Raw genomic sequence first — 19726 nt, 5'->3', positions numbered from 1 at the left:
GCTGATTCTGTTTAACTATTCAATTACAGATATAAATGAATGTGCCATTGACAATGGTGGCTGTCAGGACCAATGCTGGAATACCATTGGCAGTTATTACTGTAAATGTCAAGCTGGCCAGACGCTGGAGGAAGATGGCAAAGGATGTGAAGGTAACAGTCAGGACTGTCTGCTTACTGATAAGGAAAGAGAGAACATCTATGTAGTGCAAAAGAGGCAGTCTGTCTTTTATGCAGAGCCAGTTGAAGTGCTTGTGTTGAATGTTGTCAAGAGCACAGATCTTCCTCTCATGTCTAGATTACAAAATTGTAACCCTAAGAACACTTCAAGTAGCTTATTATAGGAAACATATGATTATACGCTGGTGTGGTTGTGTCATGTTCTGATTATAGAATTTCAATCGTTCATTTAAATCCCTAGGTAAAGTACATATTTTTGAAAGGATTTCATTTAATTCTAAAGTAAAAATGGTGCTTATCATAAAATACTCATATGTTGTTACAATAGAAGTGGAGGGGCACAAAACTAAACCACAGTAGTGGCATTCTTGGTATAAATTAGCTTTTTGTACAAACTTCCATTTTTGTCTCCTTTTTAAGCTAATTCCTTCCTTTATTTATTAACTCATCATTTTATTTATTTGGCAATCATTGAGTTCCTGTTATGTATTAGATATTATTCCATGTTTTGAGTATGTAAAAATTAATGAGAAGTAAATTCTTTCCTGAAGGAGCTCACTGATTAGAGGCAAAGATTGAAACATAAACCCTAACCTTACAAAATAATGCTTTTGGTTTTGTAGCATGGGGGTTAAGTACAATGACTTCAAAGAGATGTGGGTTTGAGTCCCAGCTCTGTTACTTAAGATTTGTGTACTATGGGCAAGTTACTTAATCTTGCTAAGATTCTTTCCTCATCTGTAAAATTCAGGATAATGGTAGTTCTAATATCAACAAAGTTGCTGTGAGAATTAAGCAAGGTAATACTGTGAGAATTAAACAAGGTAACTACATCATGGGTAGTATGTAGTTAAATGTTCACACAATGACTGTGAATTATACTCTCATTTTTTAACTCAGTTGCTGTCTACACTGGACATCTCTGAAAGGGAGATACAAAACTAAAAGGATCACCATGCCTTGCTGATTTATTCTCTTCTTATTCATATTATTAATTTTATCAAATTTATCAAATTATTAAAATTATTAAACAAAAATATGTATTCAGAAAAGAAGCATTTATTGTAATTATATTTCCTTGTGAACCTTACAAAATCATATTTACTTTTTACTCCCTAACAATATCTGTTCCTGTTTGGACATATGTGAATAGTTGAAAGAAAAAAACAAAGCAAAAGACATCCCCACTGAACATACCTGGGGCTAGGCCTGTGGGTTTGCTTCAAACTGCCAAAGACAAGATAGGCTGTAGGTGTGGGCAGGTTGGAGAATTTATCAGATTGGCTTCATCAGCTCCTTCCAGCAGAGCATGGGCAGGCAGAAACAGGAAAGGCTCCAGGCAGGCAGCCAGAAGACAGTCAAGGGCAATGAGGTCTGGGCCTTTCTGAGATGGGATCTTCTGTCTAGGAGACAAAAGATATTTTTGATATTCACAAAGGCAAGCTGTGCCTTCTCCCAGGCTCCTTTTCATCTAGTGCAATACTGTTTATTTCTGGGTGGTGTTCCCATGATGGATTTAATATCAGAAGAGGAAAAGTCATGGGCCCCTGGTGTCCAAGAGAAAGGTGAGAAAGTAGCCAATGAGGACAATTAGGTCTGCAGACCCAGTAGGAGAATATTGTTTGTCATGTCCCTAGCTTGCTTGACAGGAAGCATCTGATTCCTGCCTATCTGGCTGAGTATTGTTATTACCATTGTTGTATTTATAGATATATGTGAAGTGCCTGTACAGCAAGTACCCTCTATGAGTTCCAACATTCATTATTGATATTCTTATGCCAGCTAGGAGGCTGATAAAGCATGATGGATTTTATACCACTAGTTCATTTGTATTCATTTTTATATTTTAATTGATTTTTCTCTTGGATTTCATATAAATGTCAAGATGTATAGAGAAGTGGTTCCCATGGATTCATTTAACAGATACACACTTGTAGAAATTTAGTGGAGCCCAGTCAGTATTTGTGAAAATCATTAATTTAATACTAACATTGACTTCCTACTCATGGAGATGCAGAACTGGGGATTTGGTGTGTAATGGAGCAACTTACCAGCAAAGAATCACCTCTGTCAATCTAACATCTTACCATCTTTTCCTCTTTTCTTAAAGTGACTGTTTGGTAGAGACAGTAATGCTAGAGATTCAACATTGATTGTTGAACAAACAATGATATCAGATTTCTTTATATTTCTTTAAATAAAAAATAATGGAGGTTGTTTTGAAATCCAGTGCACTCTAAAGTCACTACAAATGAGCATTTCAATTCATGTGCGTGCACTAATGAGTCATTCATGTTTATTTACTGTAAAGGTCAGTTCATTTCAGAGACCATTGTGTTGCATGCTAGGCCATAGAATTAATCAGTCATGTTAAGAGACATGTTCTTTGCATTAATATAAATCAAATTTAACTCATTTGAAGTGCTTTTAAAAATACAGATCAACCTTTTAGTAGACATTTGTTGTGTTGTTAGAATAAATCTAACAGCCCTTAAATGAAATTACAGTATTTGTAAATGGTCGTGTTCACTAAACTTACTCTTTTTCTCTAAAGAGGTATAAGAGAAGGCTTCTGATGAGCTCAAGTGTGCTGTTATCCCCTTCTCTTTGGCATAGCACTGAATGAACCGCATGCTTTATGATACACAGGGCTGATCGTGTCTTACAAGGTGGAGAATAAGTGACAAATAAGAGGAAGCAAATGCCTCCACTAGAAATTGCAAGGCTATTTACAGACACACATACACATGTATAATTGTATCTATATCTTTATGTGTGTGTACATTTATATGTTTGTGTATATCCATGGAAAGAACATAAGCTTCTTTTTTTTGTTAGAGTGAGTGGTGAAATTTATGGATTTTCAAATATGCAGCCATATTTGAATTTTAGAAAAAAAAGCAGTTGAGTTTTAATATTTCATTTGCTATTAAATTCAGTTTTCTATTATTTCTTGTGCCCATAATCATGAGTGAAATAGGCTTGTAGTTTTTGTTTCTCATATGTTCTTTATTTGTTTCTCATATGTTTCTCATATGTTCTTGGAATGGTTCTGAACTGGAGTGATTTTGTACCCCAGAGACAGATGGCGACGTCTAAAGACAGCAGTGGTTTTTTCAACTGAGGGGAGTGGGTGCTGCTGACTAGGGGCCAGAGGCCAGGAAACCACTAAATAACCTCTCTGTGACTCTGTACATACGTTACACCTTCTCATTCTCTCCTCCGTAGTCTCTTTAAAATAATCTATTTTCTTCTCTCCATTTACTGCCTATGTTTAATAAATCCATGGGGTTTCAAATTTCAACAGTTTTATTTTTCAGAAGTCTCATTTTTTATCAAATCTGCAGGTTCCTTTATGTATGCTCATTTGTAATTATTTTTTGTTATTATTTCACAACAAATTATGTTTTCTGACTTTGATTCCAATATCTATGTTCCTTGTGGGGAATCTAAATCAATTATTCCTTATTTTTTGGTCATTACTTACAATCTCTTCTCTTTCATGTTATATATACCCCTGGTATAGAACTTAGAGAACATTGCACTTATTTACACATTTATATTGCCAACCAAATTGAAAATATTTTCTGGGAAAAGGTCCTGGTCACTTTTTATACCTGGCTTACAGTTGCCTGGCATCTAGAACAACAGCATAAATGCTTATTGAGTGAATGTGTAGATGTATGAATACCCATTCATTCAAACATAAATGCATACAAGCATATAGTCAACATGCCTTTTCTTCATTTCCTTATCTGTAAATTCTATTCTTGCTGATTGTCATGTAAAGCTTAACTAGTTAAACCATTTGGTTATCAATAAGTCTTAGTGTAAATATTTGCTGATAACAAGTCTGTTACATTTGAAAAGATAAATCAGATTTTTATTTCTAGGGAGCAGATCAAAGACTTTTGGCTTAGTTTGAACTTTCTGAAAACTTTCTCCATATGGCTTATCTGAAGTATTGGGATAGCAGCATAACTAATGTGAATATTCAAGCAGGGTAGTCCTGTGAATTCAAGAAAGTTTTCTAAATGAAATTGTAACTAATATTACTGTACTCTTTTAAAAATTATTTATTTATTTGAAAAGCAGTGTGTGTGTGTGTGCGTGTGTGTGTGTGAGAGAGAGAGAGAGAGAGAGAGTATATTTCATCTACTGGTTTATTCCCCAAATACAACAGCTAAGGCTGGGCCAGGGTGAAGCCAGGAGCCGGGAACTGCATCTTGGTTTTTCAGGGGCCTAAGAATTTGGTCCATTTTCCACTTCTTTCCCAGGCAAAGTAGCAGGGAGCTGGATTCAAAACAGTGTAGGCAGGACTCAAACCTGTACTATGATACGGAATGCTGGTGTCCCAAGCAGTGGCTTCACCTGCTGCACCACAGTGTTGGCTCCTAAAATACCTATTGATAAGCTAACTTATACAAGATAATGAACATTGATTGGACATTTGAAATAAATTTGAGATTAAAAACATAAGCATATGGTAAGAAATAAGTGAACATATATACCATACATAGATAAAACTATATGATGAAATGAATTGATTATTTAAAGGTAATTTCAACATTATTTTTGGACCATCTTTTTCCTGAAACATATGAGAAATTATAATGTAAATAAATTCTTCTGGAATTATGGAATTTTTGAGCTAAGAAAGTGCTAAATATATGCTTCTAAAATGGAATGCCAAGGAAATTAAATTCTTCCAATAAACTCATAAAGCTAGCTGGTGGGCACAGTGACACTCAAAGCCTAACTTTCTTACAGGATATCCAATGTCTTTCTCCTTTGATGTGCCTGGCAAGCAGCTTGAACTGGATACAGGTTAATCAAAACAGTGAGGTCACAAAACTAGAGGGGCCGAATGCCCCTCAAGTCAGAGAGGCCATGATTAAAAGAGGAGAGAAATCAAGACCGAGAAAGAATAACTGATTTCTTCCAGGTCTCAGATAATTTCTTTGTAGATCTAGGAACATCATCAGGTATGCTTTTCCCATTTGTCATTCTCAAATGAGTAATCACCCTGGTCAGTAATCCATTGGGTAACTACTATGCACATCACACCCGTTGGGTAATTTTAGATAACCAGAGTTGTACCAAATATAGTTTCTTCCTTCATAGAATTTCAGTATCCTTAAGCATCCTGGATAAAAACTTTACTTTGAGAGATCATAAATGAGGGTGCAAATAACCACATGCTTATAAAGTTCACCCAGGCCAGCTCCCTGCATGCAAACATCACTGGGTTTAAACCAACTGGTTGATTTACCCTGGTACTAGAGATCCACAGGGAATGGGTCTGTTTAATAACCCTGGCTTTCAGGAAAGCTTTCCTTTTGTGTAATCTGTATTGCTCTTGCTGAACTTTAAGTATCTTCGATTTGATTGTCACCTAAGCTCAGAAAAGCTTAACTAATCAGTATCCTCCTCTGCAGTAATTTTCCTGCACAGAGAGCACATCACTGTGCACCTCCTCAACTGAGTGGAAACATTGTGTGCTGTTGGCGCTTGAAGAAATCATACATAAGATATGTATCTGTGTCACTTATTCATATGTGTGATATATGTGTGTATACATAGATACGCACTCTTGTTGTTTGAGTTCATAACAATAACTTGAAATGGTCTTGAAGGAATTGTCTACTTTCGTGTGTTGCTTCTTTTAGTGGTCATTTATAAAGGAGCTGCAGAATGGCTGATGTCGTGGAGCATGTAATGAAATCACAGTTCCCTGTCCTCAGACTACTTGGGTGATACACAGACAGAGATTTGAGTGCTACCAATTACTAAATAGAATATTAGCCTTTATGAAGTCTATCTGGACACATTTAAAATACAGAATTCTTTATATTTGAAAATCTTGAACCACTTGAAATGCATAGACTTTTTCATTGCTTTTATTTTCAAATATGAAGCCATTTATTTTTAAATTTTTAAAAACTATTTATTTATTTATTTATTTGAAGGGCAGAGTGACACAGAGAGATGGGGAGCCAGGGAGGAAGAGAGAGATTCTATCCACTGGTTTATTCCCCATATGATTGTAACAGTTAGGGCTGAACCAGGCCAAAGCCAGGAGCCAGAAGTCCATCCAGGTTACTCACTTGGGTATCAGGGCCCCAATTGTTTGGGCCATCACCTGCTGCCTTCCCAGGCAGATTAGCAAGAATCTAGATTGTAAGAAGAGCAGCCAGAACTCAAACCAACGCTCTGAAAAGGGATGCTGGTGTCACAAGACATGGCTTAGCTTGCTGGAATATAATGATAGCCCTGATCTGTTCCTTAATTTTTTTAATATTTATTTTTAAACTGATTTTCATCTACTTGAAAGACAGAGTGACAGATACAGACAGAGAGAAAGATAAGAGAGAAAGAGATTTTTCTATCTGCTGATTCACTCCTCAAATGCCCACAACCAGGGTTAGGCCAGGCCAAAACCAAGAGCCTGGAACTCCATCTGTCTTTCATATGTGAGGTAAGGCCCCAAAAACTTGAGCCGTTTTCTGCTGCCTCCCAGGATGCATTAGCAGGAAGATGCATTGGAAGCAGAGGAGCTGAGACATGAACTGGCACTTCCATATGGGATGCTGGTGTTGCTAGGAGCTGGCTTAACCCACTGTACCACAATGCCCACCCCAGTTTTCTCATAATTGACTCATAAAAATGTACAAAATTTTCTTTCTTTTCATTCATTTATAAAATATGTATCTTAGGTGTTCACTGTGTACCATGTCAAACTGGGTCCAAATATTGGCTCATGATCACTACCTGTGAGACTCAGAGTAAGTTACTTAGTGTCTCTGGGCTTTTGCATCTTCATATATAAAACCAGAACAACAGTACTGTTTATAGGTTGAGGTTTATAGGTTGAGGTTTATAGGTCGAGGAATCAACCAGAATGTTGGTGAAAACACCTTAATGGTGTAGAAACTGCCTCTTCCCTGTTTCGTGACCATATGAAGAGTGACGTTCATTCCTGATGTCTCTGCCCTTCACTCACTCCCTTTCTCTGAGGAGGAAGAGACTTACCTTGTTGGAGAAAACTTTGGGGAAAGGAAGTGGGGTTTCTAGTCCAGCCTGCCTTCCTGTTTTCCTTTGAATGTGCAAATGCATGCAGAAAGTGTCCATTCCGGTCTGCTCTGCTGTCAGGGATGTTTAGCCGGAGGAAAAACTGACACGAGGAAGGTAGCTTCTAGTTCCAGCTATACCTGTGACCAGGTGGGAGAATTTGCCTAGTTCTGCATACATTTTTTTTTAAAAAAAATTATTTATTCATTTGAAGGACAGAGTTAGAAAGAGACAGAGAGACAGAGACAGAGAGACAAAGAGATCTTCCATCCACTGGTTCACTCCCCGAATGGGCTGGAGCTGGGCCAATCTGAAGCTAGGAGCAAGGAGCTTCTTCCAGGTCTACCACATGGGTGCAGGGGTCTAAGGACTTGAGCCATCTTCCTCTGCTATCCCAGGTGCCTTAGCAGGAAGCTGGATCAGAAGTGGAACAGCCAGGACTTGAACTGGTGCCCATATGGGATGCCGGCACTGTAGGTGGTGGCTTAACCCACTGTACCACCGTGCAGGCCCCAGTTCTGCATACATTTTCAAGAGATCAATCATTACTCTCCTAAACTCAACCCTCTAGTTTCAGTTTTAACAAAAATTGGAACTAATATTTTACCTCCATTTGGCTATTTTGGGTTAGTTGCCTCAATTAATTCAAAAGTGGGCAGACAACATAAACTTGTTATTGGATCTTCTCGACATATTGACATCTCACATTTGCCTAATGCATAGTAAGTGCTTAGGAGATTTTACTTCTCTCATCTGTTATTTCTTTTTTTTTTCCTCCTATGCTATTTGTTGTTGAAGTTAAAAAGAAAATATGTGCAATGTTATCTTTCTCTCTCTGAGGAGCCCCCAGTCAATAAAGGAGATAAGATGTATACACAAATGGCTACAGTATAAGATAGCAGAGGTAAATATAATGCATGCACAAGCAAGTGCTATGAGAATTAAAAGGAGAAAAAGATAACCCATTGTTAAATCAAAATGGGCTGTAAAGAACAGAGACAGACACTAATCACTGAACAACCTTCTTTCCATTTTTTGAACTTCCTGAATAAAATTCCCTCTTGGAATTTTGCCTAATGCTCTTTGCCCTGCTGTCTCTTTTCTGCCTTGAATAACAGCACAGGGCTTCTGAGATTCTAAAAACAAACCTGCCACTGCCACACTGCATAAACTCTGAGTGTATCCTTAAGTGTCTGTGTCTTACTAGACTAGAAGAAAAACACATCTAACTCAAATCTGATACTCAACAAAGAAAGTTTAAAAATCTACCATATTTCTTTCTAAATAAGTAAATTGGTGTTCTTTTACATAAAGAACACCAATGCCACTCCACTGGACCCCACCAGTTACTCAAAGGAATTATTTTGACACCTTTGTTTGTAGCTAGGATTTACTGTAGTCAACAGTGAGTTACGAAGTGAAGAGAGCTAGAAGATACTACCGTTGATACACAGTCCCCAAGAAGAGCTGGTTCGCTTTCCAGATTTCATCAGAGGCATGTGAATTTATGGCAGTTATATCGTCTACAGATAGTGCCAAAGAGGGAGTCTGGAAAAAAATGGGACTCAGAATACAAGCAAGTCACTGCTCACAGAAGCTGCTTCTTGCTAATACATCAGAACAAAAATCAACCATGTGCAAAACTTCCACCCCAGCAGCCTGTTCCTCTGGCTGTGCCTGCATCTGACCGTGTGGGAACATCTGCATGATCCATGCTTCTGGCTGTGTGGGAGTTTCTGGGAACCGTGGGCAGTGAGGGACCTCCTTTCCAAGTTTGGCCTATGGGCCTTAAATTTTATCATCTGTCGGGAAGCATAACCTCGGTCATATAGTCTGAAGAATAAAACTTTTAGTTCATTCACAATTATTTTGAGTTTCTGTATTCAGTGTTTTAAACAAGCAAGCTGATAAATTTTGAAAGATTGCATTATTACATTTTTATTTATTTCCTAGAAAATTTCCTAACAGAAGCTCGGCATCTTAGATTCCTCTGATTTCTGGCGACTTTTTAGATTATGGAGTTATATCCACCAAAAGATCAGGATGACTCTGTAGTCTTAAAAAAAGCTACATCTGGTTCTGGCGTTGTGGGGCAGGTTGGGCCACTGCCTGCAACCCTGGAATCCCGTTAGGGCACTGGTTCAAGTCATGGCTGCTATATTTCCCATCCAGCTCCCTGCTTATGCACATAGGAAAGCAGCAGGAGATGGCCTCAGTATTTGGCTCCCTGACACCCACTTGAGAGACCTAAATGAAGCTCCTGGCTCCAGGTTTCAGCCTGGCCCCCAGTCTTGGTTGTTGCAGCCATTTGGGGAAAGAACCAATAGATGGAAGATTTTCTCTCTCTCTCTCTCTCTCTTCCTTTCTCTCTCTCTTTCTCCTTCTCTTTCTGTAAATCTGCCTTTCAAATAAATAAATAAATAAATCTTTTAAAAAATAAAGTAAATTTAAAAATTCTATGTTTTAGATTTCTGAAATGTAGGGGCGATTGGTTCCTACCTTGGCAAGATCCAAGTTACTTTCTTTTACTATCAAATAAATGAGAATTGATAATTGATTTTTAAAATGTCTTGTTATAGGAAATTCTTTCAACAGTTTCTAAATCCTGGAGACTTATTTTACTTTCAATAAGTTCTCATTAAGCAGGGTAGGAATGCATATATGTGGCTTTTAAGCACAAATTACCTCAGTTAAAATTACCTTGCTATTTGGCTATTGACTTCCATGTATCTGCATTTGTGGTGACTTCCTGAAGACCAGTCACCCTCAGCATAGACCCTCCCCAAAAGAAATGAAGCTACTCGTTTCTGATAAAACTGTGTGCTTAGTTCCTAAGTGCAAGTAAGTTTCTCTTTTTATTATCCATTGGCGTTCTTAATTTCTTAGCAGACCAAAGTTGTACCTCCTTGAATATAAATATCAACATTTAAGGATATCACTCATTTTATTTGTTTCAGTGAATGCATTTGTTGGATATTTTGTACTTGCATTACCACTGATATCAAGATCCCAAAAGTATGGATGTTTATTTTTGTTTTCTATATATTTTCTATACAAGAATCTCACTGGTAAAAACATTTTTAAGAAAAGCAAGGAGTGGGGGCCGGTGCCCTGGCACACTAGGTTAATCCTCCGCCTGCAGCACTGCCATCCCATATGGGCGCCGGTTCTAGTCCCAGTTGCTCCTCTTCCAGTCCAGCTCTCTGCTATGGCCTGGGAGGGCAGTGGAGGATGGCCCAAATGCTTGAGCCCCTGCACCCGCATGGAAGACCAGAAAGAAGCACCTGGCTCCTGGCTTTAGATCGGCACTGCTCCGGCCGTTGCGGCCATTTCGGGAGTGAACCAGTAGATTGAAGATCTTTCTCTCTGTCTTTTTCTCACTGTCTGTAACTCTAGCTGTCAAATAAATAAATAAATAATCTTAAAAAAATAAAAAAGAAAAGCAAAGACTATCAATATGTGGAGCCCTTCATGCTACTACAAACATAAAAAAAGTCTGTATATTTCACAGTTATAAACATAAATGATAAATTTAAGTAATCTCATGAATTTTTCTAGAAAGTGTTTTTCTTATTTTAACAAGGAGGAAAGGGTTTCTGGTTTGATTTAAAAGTGTGGACATTTGTGATTGTCAAAATATTGATTGTAACTAATCATAAATTTGTTGTTGTCCTCCAAATATAGTTATTTTCAGTCAACTTGCTGATAATGCTGCTTGTTGTTTTATAAAATTCTTTGATAATCCTCCAGTAATAGACCACCTGCCAGTGCTGAAGGGCACTGCATAATAGAGGAGGCTACTATGGTTTGAATAGGCTGTGGCTCCTGAACTCAAGCAGGTGGTTAAATCTCAAAGTCTTAAGTTTATGGTGTTAAGAAGGTGGAAACTTAATCACTTATCCTATCTGGAAGGTGGGATTAGTGGGAGGTCCATAGTACACTGGGGTAGGCTCTTGCAAAGGAATTTAAGAGTGTTGATTATAGCAGCCAAGTTGAGCATAGCCACTCTCTCTCCTTCTTGGTTTCCATGTTCCTGTGTACACACTCTGCCACTGCCATCCTCTGGCCTCACCATATGTCCAACCCAATAGAGCCAACCTACTCTTGAATTTATGAGCCCAAATAAACCTCCTTCCTTCGCTGGTAGCTTCTCTCAGGTATTTGTCATAGTGATTAAAAAGTGATTAATATAGAAGCTGGCTAGGATCACACTTATGGAGGAAAAAAAAAGATGTTAGCATTGCTTGTCATCACCTTGTCATTGGACCCTATTGGCTCCCATTTCAGAGTTGGGATGTAGAAAAGCAGACCCAAACTGTCCCTGGTTTCCCTGTCTAAGTAGGCACCAGAGGTCAGAAAGAGGGGTAAAAAAGAGGAAAAACAGGAATAATCATGGAAGTGAGTGGTTTTCTAAATTTGTAGTTTATGCTGTAATTAAGCACACATTTCCAAGCTATCAATTTCTCTAGTTTTGACAAGCTTACGGAAGTGGGATGCTTCCAGTATTGCAGCATTCCTAGCAATAGCACATGTTATCCAGTGGAGGCTTCCAAACAAAAAACATCCTTTCTCTGCTTCATGTATATTTAATATTTTTTAGCATAACCAAAATGACCCCTGTGCTAATTCTTCAAAAACTCTGGCAGTGGTAAGAAAAATGAAGTTACAAATTGCTTTTCATTGGTGAGAAAATAAGCTGATTTGAGATCATCTGTTATGTACCTTGGAACAAGTGAAGTGGAAGCTTCTGCATTTAAATCAATGATTATAAAATATAGCATGTCTGTAAAATTTAAGGAATCGGAAGACCTAAACAAGTTACCTATCTCTTTCTATTTAATTTCTTATATTTTAATAACCATTGCATCTTGGAGGCTTGACTGAGCACTGAAACACACATTAAAACTACAGCTTAGAAAATTGGGTTAATTGTAATTCATTAGATGCTGTCCCTATTAAAAGTAAATTGATTTGGTCCCTATAAAAAGAGCAAAGGAATGAGAAGGCAGAATAGCTGTGCAAAAGTGTGGTGGATTCAGCAATTAGAAGACACCACAGTTTACCCTGCTGTACAATGTGTCTGAATGACCCTAGTGCTTGTTCAAGTACAGATTCTGATTCAGCAGGTGTGGGATGCCTGAGAATCCAAATTTTTGGAAGACTCCTAGAGAAGGCAGCACCACACTGAACAGGAAGGTGTTTGGTAGCCCACTCTTTCAATCAGGTTGACAGATATTTGTTAAGCATTTACTAATTACAATACTGCCTTGCTGAGGGTATAAACATAGTGTGAAATATGGCCTCTGCTACTCTAGGGCTTTTCTCAAAACAGCTAATATATATATATACATATGTATGTAATATTATATATTATATATTATTTATATATCCTAATATATATATTAGGATATAATTCACAGGGCTGGTGCTGTGTCTTTAAAAGTAAAATATTCATAATTCAAGGATTTGGGTAGAATGCATTTTGAGAAATAATCCAATTGCATGTTCTGGAGATCGAGAGAAGACGATTGATATGGCAAAGCTTATACTCATGGAACTAGTAGATGACTAAATAGGCTTAGACTGAGAATGGCTTCAACTCAATATGTAAATTACATAAGGAAATGGGTATTGGGCCATTTTCAGTGGGAGACATTTGAGTAGAACAATGATAGGATGGAGATGTGGCTTCTGAAAGTTGTTGTGGCCTTGATATATGTGGTGATATAGAAAGATAAAAGATGTGGAAATGCCAGGAGACCATTTATTTATAAACCAGCAAAATTGCTTGGCTATTGGCATCCATAAGTTGTATAAGAAGGGGAGAATCTGTAAGTTCTAATGGCAGACTGGGCCCAAGGGAAAGGGAAACATCAGAGGGATTTATCAAATAAAACTGTGTATCACATGAAATAAATTATTGATAGTAGAACTGCCAAACGAAATATGACAGAATAAGTGCGTCTTTAAAAATACTGAACCGAAATATCACATCCCAATCAGAATTTTCAGAATATCTATACAAAGTCTTCTACTGTTATGAACAAATTCCACCCCATTTTCCCATCATTTCTCATTTGGAAATCAGTATCTGATATTGCCATCTGGCAGGTTCTGATAATTATCTTCATTATGAACCCAAGCTTTCTTTTTATGCTGATTCCTATTTTTGTTCACTAAATCCTAGATTGTCAATTTCAGATTAATGGGAAGTAAGATTAAAGATGAAACTTCTCCTGAGTGTCATTATCAGTTATGTTGCTGGAGCATAATATTTAGCATTTCTCAAATCTGGTTGTAAATAATTTCTGTCTTCGATGGGATGACCTGCCTATACTTTTGTTCCCGTTACTGAATTCACTGTTCCCCTTTACTGGATGTTATTGAAAGATGGAATTGCCAGATAGTCTGCAAAGAGAAGTGAGCCACAACTGCTTCTAAATAAAAAATCTTTATATACAAATAAACAAGTAAGCAAACACAAAAAAGTGCTTCAAAATACAAGAAAAAAACTTTTGCTTAACACACACCTACACACACTGAATCTCAGGATATTAATATATCCTGATCAAGATGAATATGACAAATATAGGTAAAAATATAAATCTCTGAGTACCACACACGTCCAGCGTAACACACACACAAAGCATGCAGATAACCCCTGGCCAGGCTTCCTGCTGCAGCTGTAGCTATTTAAATCCCCAGTGTTCTTTACTGTCAACATGAGCTCAGACAGAATGAAGGTCACACCGTGGACATCAAGAGAATCAAGGATTGAGATCCACCCACCACTTGACAACCCAGAGTCAGAACCAAAAAGATACCTCATTTCCTCTCTGGATCTTAGCTTCCTTTTCTGTGAAATGAGACACTGGAATGGGATTTTTATCCTAACAGCTTCTTCCAGGTTGTAAATACCATAGTTCACATGCATAAACCTGCAGCTTTAAATGTGATAAGAAAGCTGGAATCTGTGAATGAAACTGGAAAATGATTTCTAGAGGGCTGGCCTTGGCATAACTGATTGAGCCTCCACTTAAATTGGCGGCATCCCATATCGAGTGCTGATTCGAGTCTCAGTTGCTCTGCTTCCCTTCCTGTTCCCTGCTCATGTACCACGGGTGCTAGTGAGACCCATGGATCTCCAACTCGTGTGAGACCATGCTGGAGTTCCTTGGTGCCTGGTTTCAGCCTGGTTCAGCCCCAGCCCCTGTTGCAGCCATTTGGGGAGTGAACCAGAGGATAGAAGATCTCTTTCTGTCTGTCATTGTGCCTTTCAGAGGATTTCTCGCTGTTTTAATGATAGCATGAAGACTAGTTCTCTGACATTCATAGCTATACAGAGACCCTGAGATATCTACTAAGATCTGAGATTTCACCAAATCAGCGGATTCAAGAGATATGCATATGTCGGAGATTGTAGGAGCAATGGAGCCTATCTCACGTTTTAGGCATAGTTTTAAGGTGACCTTATTTCCCATTTAAGAGTTGTTTCAATGTCTCTCAAAATAAAGTTTCTTAGATCCACAAAGTCCTGGCCCTGTAGTAGACACCTTCCCTGTATTCCGTATACTCATATTGAGCATATTGCTATCAGTTATTCGTGTCAGTAGTCAGTCAGGAGGAGATTTTAGACAATATAGTTCTTCATCTCAATAAACATTCTGCAAAAATTGTGATACATATATTAACGAGTATAGTCAAGTTTTTGTCCCAGCACACTGTTTTACATTTTCTCCTGATTGTCAGAAGTAAAGTCTTGAATTATGAGAGGATGAATGACTCTTATCTTCACAGTTGTATTAATAAAAAAAATTACCCTTGTGTTGTCAGGATATACTTCACACATATTTACATAATTTAGTTCATAGTTATCATAGGTTAATAAGCTCATAAAATGCAAGGAAGTTTTCAGTTATAGTTCTAAGGGGATGGTGGCTTTTACAATGTTGCTCTTCACAGGTATTTTCTCAAGTGTATTTGGTGTTGACCTAAGTGATGGGTCCAGTGAAGCCAAACGTACAAATCTGGAGAGATGAAGAAAGCTAGATGTCTTCTTAAAGTTAACACAAAGTCAACTAGAGCAAAAATAAAAAGAATAGCTGTACATAGAATGGCTTGTAAAGCCTGACCATAACCTTAAGCTACTCATAGAACTAATCAAAGAGTTTAGCAACCTGATGTGGTCAGACACAAAGGCATAGAAACTGGCACGATCCTCCAAGAGTGCCCAAGAAAGAGGGAGCCTTAACCAACAAACTTTGAGAATCTCATTCCTGTGTAAATAGGAATCAATCAGGCTAACATACTCCATTGAACAATAAGTTTCATCTTACTGATGCTAACTTTTAGATCGTAGTGATAGTTCATAGTTTAAGTTCACTTTGTGTCTGGAGCCAGTCAGGAGTCAGAGAAAGCACACACCATCACAACCATGGAACGTTTAATATAAAGAATTGCCAGCTGTAGCAGGAGATTGGAGTCATAAGGTATCAGCAGCAAGAAAAGAAGATCTCTGAAAAATTTGGGATTTCAGCTCCTGCTTTCCAGGGATGGTGTGATTCCATTTCCCGCAAAGAAGAGGCTCCCCCATCCCCAAGATCAGACATTGGTAGAACGGGTGTGGTCATGGTTTGCTGAATGGCAGAGGTCACTGTGGTGCCACATTAACAGAACTTTTTTTTTAAACACAATTTATTTTATTTATTTGAAAGGCAGAGTTAGAGAAGCAAAGAAGGATATGTGGCATTTGGGGCATCTTCCACTGCTTTCCCAGGCACATTAGCAGAGAACTGGATTGGAAGTGGAGCAGCTGAGACTCAAACCAGTCCCCAGATAGGATGCTGGAACTGCAGGCAGCAGCTTAACCCATCACACCACAACACTGGTCCCCAGCAGAACTTTTAAATCTGGCTTCTTCACCTTGCCAGAAAACTATTCCCCAGGGTGCTGGAGAAAACTGTTTATGGAAAGGAATACTTTGAAGGCAACATTGCAAAGGGAAGAATCAGGAGAAACTGCTACTCATTGGGTCCTGCAAGTCAAGTTCTGGGGCTGGCACTGTGGCACAGTGTAGCTGGTGAGGCCATGTGGGTGCTGGTTCGAGTCCCAGCTGCTCCTCTTCCCATCCAGCTCTCTGCTATGGCCTGGGAAAGCAGTGGAGGATGGCCCAAGTGCTTGGGCCCCTGTACCCATGTGGGAGATCCAGAAGAAGCTCCTTGCTCCTGGCTTCAGATCAGCGCAGCTCCAGTGGCCAATTGGGGAGTGAACTAGTGGTTGGAGGATCTCTCTCTCTCTCTCTCTCTCTCTCTCTCTCTCTCTCTCTTTCTCTCTTTCTCTCTCTGCCTCTCCTTCTCTCTGTGTAACTCTGATTTTTAAACAAATAAATAAATGCTTTTTTTAAAAAAAGAGTCAAGTGCCAAAGAAGCCCCATGTACTGCAGGAATCTCATACCAGAGAAGCTGCCTGTTCTGGAGAAGCTTCAGGCGTTTGAAAAGCTATGTGCAATGCAGCAGCCTCATTGCAAACCCCAGGAGCCAACAACTCCCAAGGAGATAGTGCCAGAAAAATGGTCTGCATTGCAGAAGCTAGATGCTGGGAAAGCAGATCTCACTGCAAGAATCAGAACCTGGGGAAGACATTCGTGCTGCAGGGGCCAGGTCTGCAAAACCATCCAGGCACCAAGAGCCAGAGTGCAGAATCCACCTGCTCTAGGAGAACCAGGTACTCTGAAAACTGCGAGGAAGACCCTGGAGACTGGAAGGATGATCCCTTACTCTACAATGTCTAGTGCCCTCTACCGACAAGGCTTAACAGTGTGCTCACTGACAAAAAGGAAAGGGTCCATTTACAAAAAAATGTCATTTTATTTTTTAAAATTTTTATTCATATAAGAGGACAAATTTCATGTATTACATAGGTACAATGCTTTTTTTTTTTTTTTTGACAGGCAGAGTGGATAGTGAGAGAGAGAGAGACAGAGAGAAAGGTCTTCCTTTTTGCCGCTGGTTCACCCTCCAATGGCCGCTGCGGCCAGCGCATCTCGCTGATCCGAAGCCAGGAGCCAGGTACTTCTCCTGGTCTCTTGTGCGGGTGCAGGGCCCAAGCACTTGGGCCATCCTCCACTGCCTTCCCGGGCCATAGCAGAGAGCTGGCCTGGAAGAGGGGCAACCGGGACAGAATCCGGCGCCCCAACCGGGACTAGAACCCGGTGTGCCAGCGCCGCAAGGCGGAGGATTAGCCTGTTAAGCCACGGCGCCGGCCTACATAGGTACAATTCTAAGAAGATAACCATACTTCCCTCCTTCTCTCTCTCCCTCCCTCAATCCTTGCTTCCTTTCTTCTTTTTCTTTAATTATTGCAAAAACATAATTTCAATCCACTCTGTAATCACAGGCTTAATGCAACTCCAACCATAATACTTAAGATTTAAAAAGTAGAATGATCACAGTTTCACAGGAGTATAAACAAGGGCTAAAAATACAATCAAGGAAGGGGCCAGCATTGTGGCATAGTGGGTAAAGCCTCCACCTGCAATACCAACATCCATATGGGTGCCAGTTTGTGTTCTGGCTTCTCCACTCATGATCCAGCTCCCTGTTAATGCATCTGGGAAAGCAGCAGACGATGGCTCAAGTATTTGGGCCCCTGCACCCATGTGGGACACCTGGATGAAGCTCCTGGTTCCATTTGGGGACTGGTCTATTTCACTAAGTATACAGAGTAGGCAAAAAGAGTGGATCTGGAGCTAGGAGGCAATAAGCAACAATCAGCATTCTCATCTGTGCTCTTTCTACCCATAAGAGGGGCATAAATGCATGCCCCTTGCCTTGTAGACTTGGATACTCCACTAAAGGCAAAGATACTTCCTCTGCTTCATTGGCTGACTTGAACTGTGACTTGCGTGGGCCAATGGCATCCGAGTGAAAGTGACATAATACCAGTTCTGAGCAGAAGTTTTAAATTGCATGTGTAGTTCAGTTTAGTCTCTTGCATCTATGCCCTCTGCCCTGAGACAGCTCATCTCAGACAGGGACTCTTCTTTCATCCAAGTCCCAGCACAAAGTGTAGAGCCGAGCAGAGCCACAGCCACACTGAGATCCCTAAGCAAGAAAAATGTACTGGTGGGTGTATTCTGAAACTCTGCTGACTTAATGACAGGCAGCTTTCTGATTTCAATTTAGCTAATCATGATTACTCCACATAAGTATGGTGTAAGCCATGAGGTTGTTTACTGGTTTTACATATTTACCTCCTGCAAGGGGATATAATGGAGAAACAAGGCCCACCTTGGACTGTGGGGAATTCATCGAGGTAGTGTCACCCTGACAGAAGTCTCAGGAGGCAGCCAGCCAGCGTTTCCAAGGTGATGTCTTACCCTAGCCTGGTGTAACTCCTTGAATGGAAGGCTGGAGATGGAAAGACTGTTGTCAGCAGCTTCTGTAATGGCTAGAGCCTCTCTGTACTGCTGTAGCTCTTCTCTCTTTTCAAGTGTTGATGATCTACTGTCAAGATTACTTTACTTGATTTTATTTGATCTTCATCAAATGACCTTAAATCATTCAGAATTTTGAGTTGCGGTTTATCTTTGAATAACTTGCTGTTCTTAATGAGACTTGATTGACTTCTACACAAATTTCTGAAGAGGAAATGGTTTTCAATTAACAAAGTTGTATACATTCTTCAACTGTCACTATGCTCTGACAGTTTAACACATACTCAGTCACACTTACATAGATTATTTTTTATCATCAATTTATTAGGAGAAAATAATTTTCTCAATCACTATCATAACAGCCATTATAACTGTGACTGATCTCTTAGTACATTGCTATTATAATAATAATTATTATTTTTTTAATTTATTTTACAGATTTAGACAGTGAGCTAGAGAAAGACAGAGAGAAAGGTCTTCCTTCCATTGGTTTACCCCCCAAATGGCCGCAACAGCCAGAGCTACGCCAATCCGAAGCCAGGAGCCAGGTACTTCTTCCTGGTCTCTGACGTGGGTGCAGGCGCCCAAGCACTTGGGCCATCCTCCACTGCCTTCCCGGGCCACAGCAGAGAGCTGGACTGGAAGAGGAGCAACTGAGACTAGAACCTGGTGCCCATATGGGATGCCGGCACCGCAGGCGGAGGTTTAACCAAGTGAGCCATGGCGCCGGCCCCTTATTATTATTCTTGATAATCTTAAAGCATCCCCATACATACACACAAGTCTAAGATTAGATATTTAAGACTTTATGCAGTTGAAAAATCATGCTACTATTCAATATAGTTTTTTCAATTAAAATCAGAAATAAGAATTTACTTGTTATGATCATTAAATATTTAAATTCATGAGTCAGACATTAAAATATATATGAAAAAGTTTTCAGAAAAATAAGTAGTTCTAACACTTTGAGTGCTAGGAATATTACATCCTATAGATAATAATATTGGCTGGGCTTTCAAACCTTGTTTCTGTAATAATGATC

The 19726-nt window shown here is 39.3% G+C and overlaps 1 protein-coding gene across 1 annotated transcript in view; it reads left to right on the top strand.

Moving 5' to 3' along the window:
- LOC133751523 (EGF-like and EMI domain-containing protein 1) overlaps positions 1–19726 on the top strand; it is a 587503-nt gene that overhangs the window by 414969 nt on the left and 152808 nt on the right. The window contains exon 5 of the mRNA XM_062181610.1: positions 30–152. Coding sequence (XP_062037594.1) covers positions 30–152 — 123 coding nt within the window. The remainder of the gene's footprint in view (positions 1–29; positions 153–19726) is intronic.

Source organism: Lepus europaeus, chromosome 2 (genome assembly GCF_033115175.1).
Source record: "Lepus europaeus isolate LE1 chromosome 2, mLepTim1.pri, whole genome shotgun sequence".
NCBI lineage: Eukaryota > Metazoa > Chordata > Mammalia > Lagomorpha > Leporidae > Lepus > Lepus europaeus.
The sequence above is the reverse complement of the archived record's forward strand: the minus strand, read 5'-3'. Positions and strand labels throughout refer to the sequence as shown.